The sequence below is a fragment of the Daucus carota genome, chromosome 6 (assembly GCF_001625215.2).
Source record: "Daucus carota subsp. sativus chromosome 6, DH1 v3.0, whole genome shotgun sequence".
In the NCBI taxonomy this organism is placed as follows: domain Eukaryota; kingdom Viridiplantae; phylum Streptophyta; class Magnoliopsida; order Apiales; family Apiaceae; genus Daucus; species Daucus carota.
The window spans coordinates 16,443,091-16,453,576 of NC_030386.2; the positions used below are offsets into that span (position 1 = coordinate 16,443,091).

At 30.6% G+C, this 10,486-nt stretch overlaps 1 protein-coding gene across 1 annotated transcript; it reads left to right on the top strand.

The window, feature by feature from the left end:
• The first annotated feature begins 8,415 nt into the window (after window positions 1-8,415).
• Window positions 8,416-10,435, top strand: LOC108224581 (mannan endo-1,4-beta-mannosidase 7). Its single transcript, XM_017399251.2, has 5 exons — window positions 8,416-8,801; window positions 8,920-9,114; window positions 9,254-9,376; window positions 9,465-9,667; window positions 9,764-10,435. The coding sequence occupies exons 1-5, from the start codon at window positions 8,472-8,474 to the stop codon at window positions 10,221-10,223; spliced, it is 1,311 nt and encodes a 436-aa protein (XP_017254740.1). The 5' UTR covers window positions 8,416-8,471; the 3' UTR covers window positions 10,224-10,435.
• The last annotated feature ends 51 nt before the right edge of the window (window positions 10,436-10,486 follow it).

The window sequence follows — 10,486 nt, forward strand, 5'->3', positions numbered from 1 at the left end:
GTTACATTATGTTTCGACACGGTTTTCACACTCATTTAAAGTATAGTTCCGTAATATACTTTTTATTTTTTTTCTAAAAATAAAAAGTTGATGTTTAAACTTTTATAAAAAAAAATTTGAAAAAAAGTTATGAAACTATATTTTATAGAAGTCTCAGAATGCATGCAAACAGTTAACGTAAACAACCACGGGGGACGGTAGGAGTATTATTAAAATTTATTTTATTTTTTAAAAACTTTAAAATATTTAATATATATTTAACCTTGTTAATTTAATATAAATAATGTTTAGTTAGGGAGAATGGAATGTATAGAATTCATAACAATCTCATAACATATAGAATTCATTTCTCATTTATTTCTTCCCGAATAATTCACCCAAACAAACAAAATATAACATATTACGTATTAGAATACTGAGACGCACGAGGAATAACTTCTAAGTACTTCAGCACCTCATTTTCAGTTCAACATTATAAGCTCAATATGTTAAAATGCGAAATTACCAGAAACGAGGGTTTTCAAAGCAAGCCATCAGTAACATTCAAACAATGTACGCGCCTTCATTTTATTGTGGCTGCTTTCCGTGTGTCTTAAGAAAACTGTAATTTACATTGCATGTCGTTGTTTTGAATATTGAATTACGAGTACGAAAAGTATTACGTTTGCTGCTTCTATTTAGTCGACTACAAATTAATTACGCACAACTGTATTTATAGGCAAGTAACATATCGACATTACACAATTACCTTGTCCAGTCAATCTCAATGTTATATCATCAGCTTAATCGTTTCCTTGTGGTGAAAAAGGTTTCAAATTTTTAGTCTTCGTATTTTATGATCCCTTTATCTCTATTTAATTACTAGAAAATGAATTTCTCATTTTAACTACATTCCGTATCGACTTTAGCTGTATTTCTCCAATATCAATTAAAAAGGCTTTGAAAAATAAAAGAATCCATGCGGTAATATTCTTTCTTTTTATCTTAATTATCATATTAAAATCATAATCAAGATCAACACGCTAGCTTGTTATTTATTCACCAGAATGTACAAAACACATCAATGAAGTATTCTTTTGGATATATAAATACGAGTGATTTAGTTTTTTATAATAAAATTGTCTATATAATAGTAAAGTCATGATGAGTAGCCGGAGCTGATTTTATCCATTTATCATTTCAGTAATTGAAATTTCAAATTTGTAATAGATAGTCATATACTGTTTTCATTCATCCAAAAACTAAGTAATGGTCACTTTTTTAAGAAAAAGAAAATTAGTTTTTTACTCACAAAAGTTTCTCTTAATTACCATTTGCTTGGAATATAAAATAATGTCAGTCTACTCTTTATAAGTTTGAGATTTTTGATTACTAGATTGAAACCAGGTTATAAATTCGAAATTTTACCCATCAAAATGTAAAATGTAAAGGCAAATTAATAAAGTACAGCTACCACCACAGTTAGTACTATTGATACAACTCATACAAGGAGAGAGACCGTCATTTAACACATACTCCCTCCGTTTCTTTTTTCTTTTCTTGTTTGTGATGTCGGTACTGTTCATAACATGAGACAAAAACTAATTTATATCTAATTTATAAAACTAAATATAGTCATGAGTGATCTTGTTAGATTCGTATTCACGAGTACTTTAATACGGTGAAGCTTTTATATTTAATGCTACTACGAAATAAAAGATGTTAACGATCAAAAATGTGTGTTGGCAAACGTGAAAAATACAAACAGGAAAAATATTTAGAGACGGAGGGAGTACTATATTTCTATATCGCCTTTTAGGGTTGTATAACTTGCTAAAAAAAAAATAAGTACGCACAGTTAGCTGTCTTACTGAGTTAGGTACTTGGTATCACAAGTACTGAGTCAGGCTATTACAAAGCAACTAGAGTACTATATATGATTCGGATATATTTATATAGTTAGTCATCTCTTTCTTTGGCAAGTCGATGTTACTTGGAAGTCGGTATTTTTGGAAGCTTCTTCCAGATATTATTAGATATTTTTGGAAACATAGACATATGTGATCAGTGTTCTAAAAATCCCCGATTTAACCGATTAATCCCCGATTAATCCCCTGCAAGGTCGGTCACCGATTCGATTTCTGAAATCCGATTAATCCTTATATATATTTCTTAATCGAAGTGTATATGATAAATATTAAAATTAAAATACTATATTACTTTAAATATGAATAAATATAGAGTTTATAAATATAGTAAATATATTAGTTACTAAATAACCAATATAATAATAATTATATATTAAAATAAATCCGATTTTTACTCCGATTAATCCTTCCGATTAATTCCCGATTTCCGATTAATCCCTGAATCGGTAGCTCAACCGATTAGGTCCGATTCCCGATTTCTGTAACACTATATGTGATTATTGAAATTTAATTATTGGTTTCCACAAAGGTCTAGTTAATTACTACTTAGTTAGGTCTTATACACAAGAACACAATATATATCTCTATCGCGTGTTTGGCCGGATTTAAAAGTCGAGGGTTTACAAGTTGAAAACACATATTCGTACCCGTTTGTCGTTTATGTAAAAAGTGAAAAAGTATTAATAAAAAATTAAAAATACTAATTTTTATTTCAGAACTTCTACTTGTTTTCAACACTTTAATCACTTATAAATCTTAACTTAGTTCTAACTTCTATGATCATTTTATTTTTAAGCTAAGAAGCACTTATTTTAATCACTCAAATTATCCTTATATATATATACACATGAGAATACGTGTCACCTTCAAAACGAAAAAAGAATGAATTTGCGTGGCCTCTCAGATCGGTTTCACAAGTAACATTTGCAATCTGTAGGTTAAAGAGTACCATGAAAAGTATTACTCACGTCCGTTTCTTGTAAACATGAAAGCGTATTACAGTAAAGTAGGTAAAATTTCACTCATGTATAATTAATACACAAGTTTATATTGAAAATTCAATATAATTCAAGGCAAAACTAAGAAGTTACTTCCCAAATGCATTTAACCCAACTTTTTCTCGTGGGTATATATATTTGGCGATTTATTAATTTTTTGGGTCAATAATCTAGATTTTATTAATATACCAAATGTAAATGCGTTTAGCTGGTATATTTCTCGTGCGAGAGACGGTAAGTTAATACGATATTATTCATAAGAATATAGAAAGTTAAACATGAAACATTCAAACACCATACCCGCCTTGTTTAAAATCGTGGCTGCTTTCCTTGTGACATAAGAAAAGAGGGATTCTATTCCTTGCTGTTTGTTTGAACATTGAATTAGAAAGAAAAGAAAAGAATGATTACCGTTTTTAAAGTCGACTACTGCTTCTTAATTACGTACAAGTTTGAAGTTTGTAATTACACATCGACATGCTGCACTTAATTAGCTCCACTAGTTAACTCCGACCAATATTGGGCTGTTACTCCCTCCGTCTCAATTTACAATTTATAAGTCCATTTTAGAATAAACACACATATTAAGGAAAAAGTTAGTTAGATGGAATCTTATCTCATGTATCATTAATTAGTAATTAGTGTATTGATAAGTGAGAATATTGTTGAGTTTCCAAAAAATCACAATAAATATAGGGATTTAGTGCATTGAGAAATGAGAATAATGTTGAGTTTTAAAAAAATCACAATTAATATGTAGATAAATTTGTATTGAAAGAAGAGAGAGACAAGTATTTTGGGACAAATTTTTTTTCCAAACTGGACCTATAAATTGAGACAGAGTATATATTAACATCAGCCGTTCATTGCATTTACTAACCGTTTCTCTTTTGCTAATTACATGAACCGTTTTTCTTGTGATTATCATCTTTAAATTAAGTTTTATGTTTCCTTGTTCAGCGCAGCTTTAACATGTAACGGTTTAAAACCTATAAATTATTAATATTAAAAAGAATTATCATTACTTAAATCTTTAAAAATGACATAAATAAAATAAACTTGCAATAATATAAAGTATAAGGTTTAATAAAATTTTGGGATGAACAGAAATTGGTGAGATAATTTACATCCGTGGCTATTAATGGGATTATTAATTTATATAAAGTTTTATTTAATCCAAGATTCGAACTATATATCAATACAATACAATATTAAGAATTCATATATTTAATATATAGTTTTTTTTTTGTATGGATATATTTAAATATAGTTGAATGTGACTATAATACTATTTATAACTTGCTAAAAAAAAATAAGTACGCACAGTTAGCTGTCTTACTGAGTTAGGTACTTGGTATCACAAGTACTGAGTCAGGCTATTACAAAGCAACTAGAGTACTACTGTATATATGATTTGGATATATATATATAGTTAGTCATCTCTTTCTTTGGCAAGTCGATGTTAATTGGAAGTCGGTATTTTTGGAAGCTTCTTCCAGATATTATTAGATTTCCCCGTTTAGCTTCCCATTAATTCTAGATATACATAGTCGTACTTGTACAAAAAAGATAGGTGTTCGTTGATTACGTGCCCACCAGGCACGAGTTGTTTAACATCGACTAGCTAAACCCGAGACCAGATATACATGCAACATGCAAGCTAGCAGCATATATTAGTTTTTTATTCTTCAGCTTGTCATATTATACGTACTTGGTTCTCTTTTACCTAGAAAAATGCCGAGATTTCCGTCAAAAAAAAAAAAAAAAGAAAAATGCCGAGATTTTTAATCTCTCCGATAGATTTCCAAAAGTTTAATTTCCTCGAGCACAACTTTGTTGTATGTGTGTTAAATTATATTGTGTTTAATTATATCAACAAATAAATTTGAATAGCTTTGAACTCAATAGTTGTTTCATTAAATTATGATTGGTGAATTAATATAATTATTTTATCTTGAACTAATCATGTTTACTGAAAATTAACAGTAAAACATAGACATGTGTGATTATTGAAATTTAATTATTGGTTTCCACAAAGGTCTAGTTAATTACTTAGTTAGGTCTTATACTAAAAAACACATTATATATCTCTCTCGCGTGTTTGGCCGGGTTTAAAAGCCGAGTTTATGGGTTTACAAGTTGAAAACACATATTCGTACCCGTTTGTCGTTTCGGTAAAAAGTTAAAAAATATTAATAAAAAATTAAAAATACTAATTTTTATTTTATGATTTCTACTTGTTCCCAAACACTTTAGTCAACTTGATTTTAACTTCTACTTCTACGATCACTTTAATTTTAGATAGGAAGCACTTATATTAATTTCACTCAAATTATTCTTATATATATATACACATGAGAATACGTGTCACCTTCGAAACGAAAAAAGATTGAATTTGCGTGGCCTCTCATAGGGATGACAGAAAAAACCGATCCGAATGGATACCCGACCGTTTCGACCCGAATGGATCTTACCGAACCTGATATTTTGGATTTGGATTTGGATTTGATTATTAGACCCGAACGAGTTTGGATTTGGATTTGGATACTAGGTATTCCGTATCGAAACCCGACCCGAAATCCGAACCCCATCCAAACCCGATCCAAACCCGAAACCCGAAAAAAAATCCAAATATATATGTATAAGTATATGTATATGTATACTAATATTTTTTTTTTCAATTATTAATCTACTAAATTTTGTTTATATATATATAAGTAGAGTGTGAATGTGTATATTTTTGGGTTATAGCGAGTTTTTTTGTTTAACTAATGAGTTACTTTAAAATTTCATACTCCATATAGTGAAGATTTGTGTTTAGAAATTATTAAATATGGTTCAAGATTTTATTAATATGTAATACTTTATTATTAAAGTAGTTTAGTTTTAAATATAATGAAATTTAAGGGCGAAAAAATCAAAAATAATATTTTTACAATACTATATAAATTTCGGAATTCAGGTTTTGGATAAACCCGAACAAACCCGAACCCGATCCGAAACCCGTGGATTTGGATTTGGATTTGATATGTGAAACCCGATTGGATTTGGATTTGGATTTTAAAAATAATTTGAATTTGGATTTGGATATCTCAAATATCCAAACCGATCCAACCCGTTGCCATCCCTAGCCTCTCAGCTCGGTTTCACAAGTAACATTTACAACCTGTAGGTTTAAGAGTACCATGAAAAGTATTACTCACGTACGTTTCTTGTAAACATGAAAGTGTATTACAGTAAAGTAGGTAAAATTTCACTCATGTATAAATACACAAGTTTATATTGAAAATTCAATATAATTCAAGGCAAAACTAAGAAGTTACTTCCCAAATGCATTTAACCCAACTTTTTCTCGTGGGTATATATATTTGGCGATTTATTAATTTTTTGGGTCAATAATCTAGATTTTATTAATATACCAAATGTAAATGCGTTTAGCTGGTATATTTCTCGTGCGAGAGACGGTAAGTTAATACGATATTATTCATAAGAATATAGAAAGTTAAACATGAAACATTCAAACACCATACCCGCCTTGTTTAAAATCGTGGCTGCTTTCCTTGTGACATAAGAAAAGAGGGATTCTATTCCTTGCTGTTTGTTTGAACATTGAATTAGAAAGAAAAGAAAAGAATGATTACCGTTTTTAAAGTCGACTGCTTCTTAATTACGTACAAGTTTGAAGTTTGTAATTACACATCGACATGCTGCACTTAATTAGCGCCACTAGTTAACTCGAACTAATCATCAATATACTTCGTTCTATTTTTTTAATTTTCAGGAATTTTTGGATGAAAAATATCAAAAATTAGAACCACTTTTTTTAGTTTTGAGTATATTAGAAGCAAGTTTCAGAATCTGATTTTGTTTCAAATTATTTATGGAATATAGTAACTTGAAAGTTTTAATCTGATTTTGTTTCAAATCATTTAATTATGGGGAAGATAAATTATTTATGGAATATAGTAAATTGAAAGTTTTAATCTGATTTTGTTTTATATTATTTAATTATGAGAAAGAGTAGCACCCAAGTCTCTCTGCACTTATAAATACCCCTATAGATTGTAGGGTTTTGGATCATCTAAACACAACCTCTTCTCTCAATACCACAATCCTACCTCTCTCCGGTGATAGTTCTCTTGCTCGATTTCTAACTGGGAAGTGTCGTTCTTCTGCAACGATAAATGAAAGCTGTTTATATAGTATTAAAAAATAAAGGTTGTTGCAAGCAAAGGTAGTTATAGACCGCAATATTAGAGTCGACAAATCCAAACACAAGAAAAGAATATAATCTTGACATGACATTGATGGTTGATATCAATAAATTAACTATAGTGATGTATGTTTGTTGGTTATTTTTTTATAATATTTGTTTTGTTTATCGGACATGTTTGTTGTTGTTAATTTTTATATGATTTACTATGTATACAGGCAAAAATTATTCGTGCATTATCTGTTTGCTCCGTTCAAGCAACTTTTAAGTAAAGGTTGTTTATACAGTATTAAAAAATAAAAGTTGTTACAAGCAAAGGTTGTTATAGACCGCTATTTCACAGATTTAAGTTAGATGTTTTTGTGCATAATTAATCCAAAAAAATTGGGGGAAGGTGACAATGTAAGAACATGATTACTTTTAAAAAAAAAACAAATAAAATTAAGATTCGTCATGCTTTAAATTGTTAATTACGTGTATAAATTTATTTCCGTTTTTTCACCATGAATTATAGTCCATTTTTGCAATTTTATATATTAGTATTGGTATTACATCAAGATTTTTATACTATAAATTTATTTTATCTTACAAATATTAATTTTGAAACATTAATATACTTTTTATAGACAGCCATAAAATTATTTTATTTTACAAATATTAATATTGAATCATTAATATAATTTTTATAAACCGCCGCAACGCGCGGCTTTTCGACCAGTATTATTATATTGGCCTATTTCGTTGCAATTACTAACCGTTTTTCTTTTGCTAATTACATGAACCTTTTTTCGTGTGATTATCATCTTTAATTAAGTTTTATGTTTCCTTGTTCAGCGCAGCTTTAACATGTAACGGTTTAAAACCTATAAATTATTAATTATTAATATTAAAAAGAATTATCATTAGTTAAATCTTTAAAAATGACATAAATAAAATAAACTTACAATAATATAGAGTATAAGGTTTAATAAAATTTTGGGATGAACAGAAATTGGTGAGATAATTTACATCCGTGGCTATTAATGGGATTATTAATTTATATAAAGTTTTATTTAATCCAAGATTCTAACTATATATCAATACAATACAATATTAAGAATTCATATATTTAAATATAGTTGAATGTGACTATAATACTATTATAGTTGATGATATGAATGAAGGCAACCGACTGTAACCATATTAACGTGTACGGTCACATCTGAAAATATAATAGTATCTTCTGTTACAAGTACTCGCTGCCTCGATAAATTTAGCTATATATAGCCATACAGACATAAAGGAAAATAACATTAACTTCTGTTACATACATACAAACATTCTTTTGTTTAAACTTGTTGTAACTAAAGAGAAATGAGGACCTGGGCTCTCCTTTTTTTGTTGCTTCTTTTCTTGTTTGATGATCATGGGATAAATCTTCCTCAGGTTTCAGCAAGCAATGAGTTCATCAAAAGCAGAGGAGGGCACTTCATGTTGAATGGTGATTTTTATTATGCAAATGGTTTCAATGCTTATTGGCTCATGGATGTGGCTTCTGATTTATCTCAGAGAAATAAGGTGTCCTCTGTTTTTCGAGAAGCGGTGTCGAATGGCCTCACGCTTGCCAGAACCTGGGCTTTTAGTGATGGTGGATATCAGGCTTTGCAGGTTTCTCCAGGGGTTTATGATGAGCGAGTGTTTCAGGTGATTATTTTATTTTTCGGGGTCTCGAATTTTATGAGTTTGGTTCATGCATGGGCTGTTGTGGGATTTCTGTTATTGTTTTACTGTTTCTGATATTTTTTTGTGTGTTATGTTCAAGGGTTTGGATTTTGTGATACATGAAGCTAAAAGACACGGGATTAAGCTGATATTGAGCCTAGTGAATAATTACGAAGATTATGGAGGGAAAAATCAGTATGTAAAGTGGGCAAGAGATCAGGGACAGAACATAACGTCGGATGATGATTTCTTTTCGAATCCTTTGGTGAAGGGATTCTACAAGAAACACGTAAACGTGAGTTTTTATTTGTCTGTGATGGTAAAACAAAAATCGTACAGAGTGCACAAGACTTTACACTTGACCATCACAACAAGGTGAAGTATTGTAACATTTAACGAGCATAGGATTGATGGTATCTCTATTTTGTTTGCAGACTATTCTTACAAGGCGGAACAGCTTCACAGGAGTTCCGTATAAGGATGATAACACAATAATGGCGTGGGAGCTCATAAACGAGCCTAGATGCACTTCAGACCCATCCGGAAGGACTCTACAGGTTAATATTTTCATTTTTGTCACTGAATGTTTATAACCTCTGATGAAATTTTCGTTACTGATACTGCAAATTGTTCGTATGCATTCAGGCTTGGATCAAAGAGATGGCCTCTTATGTAAAGTCTGTAGACAAAAAGCATTTATTGGAAGTTGGTTTGGAAGGATTTTACGGACAGTCCGCACCCGAGGACAAGCAATTCAATTTGAACTTTAAAACAGGAACAGATTTTGTAGCAAATAATCAAATCCCAGGCATCGATTTTGCAACAATTCACATGTATCCTGATCAATGGTAAATATAAAATTTCAAATATATATCGCTGACAATAAATTACAAAGACCTGGTCTTTTTTACTTGAACTAATGCATGCTTTGCTCTTATGATCAGGTTACCAGGTTCTGATGAAAAAACCCAACAAACATTTTCGGAGAAATGGATTGGCAAGCACATTCAAGACGCAGAGACAATTCTCCAAAAGCCGCTCTTAGTCACTGAGTTCGGATGGGAAAGATCTGGTTTTGATAGAAAAACGAGAGAGCGTCTATTTGATACAGTTTTTTCAGACATTTACTTGTCAGCAAGGCGTGGAGGTGCTGCTGCAGGTGGCATGTTTTGGCAACTACTCACAGAAGGATTGGACTCCTATCGTGATGGTTATGAAATAGTGTTTAGTGAAAGCCCTTCTATCGCGTCTTTGATTTCTGATCAGTCGAAACAATTGGTTCAGATCAGAGAAAAGTATAGCAGGCAGAGGCATATGAAGAAGGGAGGCCAAACAAGGGACAAAGTTGAGATCAGACAAGTATATTCCAGGCAGAGGCATATAAGAAAGATAATGAAACTATGAACAATAAACTCGGAAATTGTTAGTGTAGACTGAGTGTAACGTAATTTTTACTTAGATTGTAAATAGAAAATCTTTAGTTTTGTAGAAGAAAAACAATCAAGAATTTAAGTGAGAGCCAAAGCTGGCTAACTGCTAACAACATGGTGTCGACCCAAGGTTTGAACGAGAATGACACTGAATTCTATCAAGGAAAAGAGAAAAACTTGCATCTTTGTTGACAATGTTCACATATTCGGTACACTAGGGAATTATGCCCGCGCTAC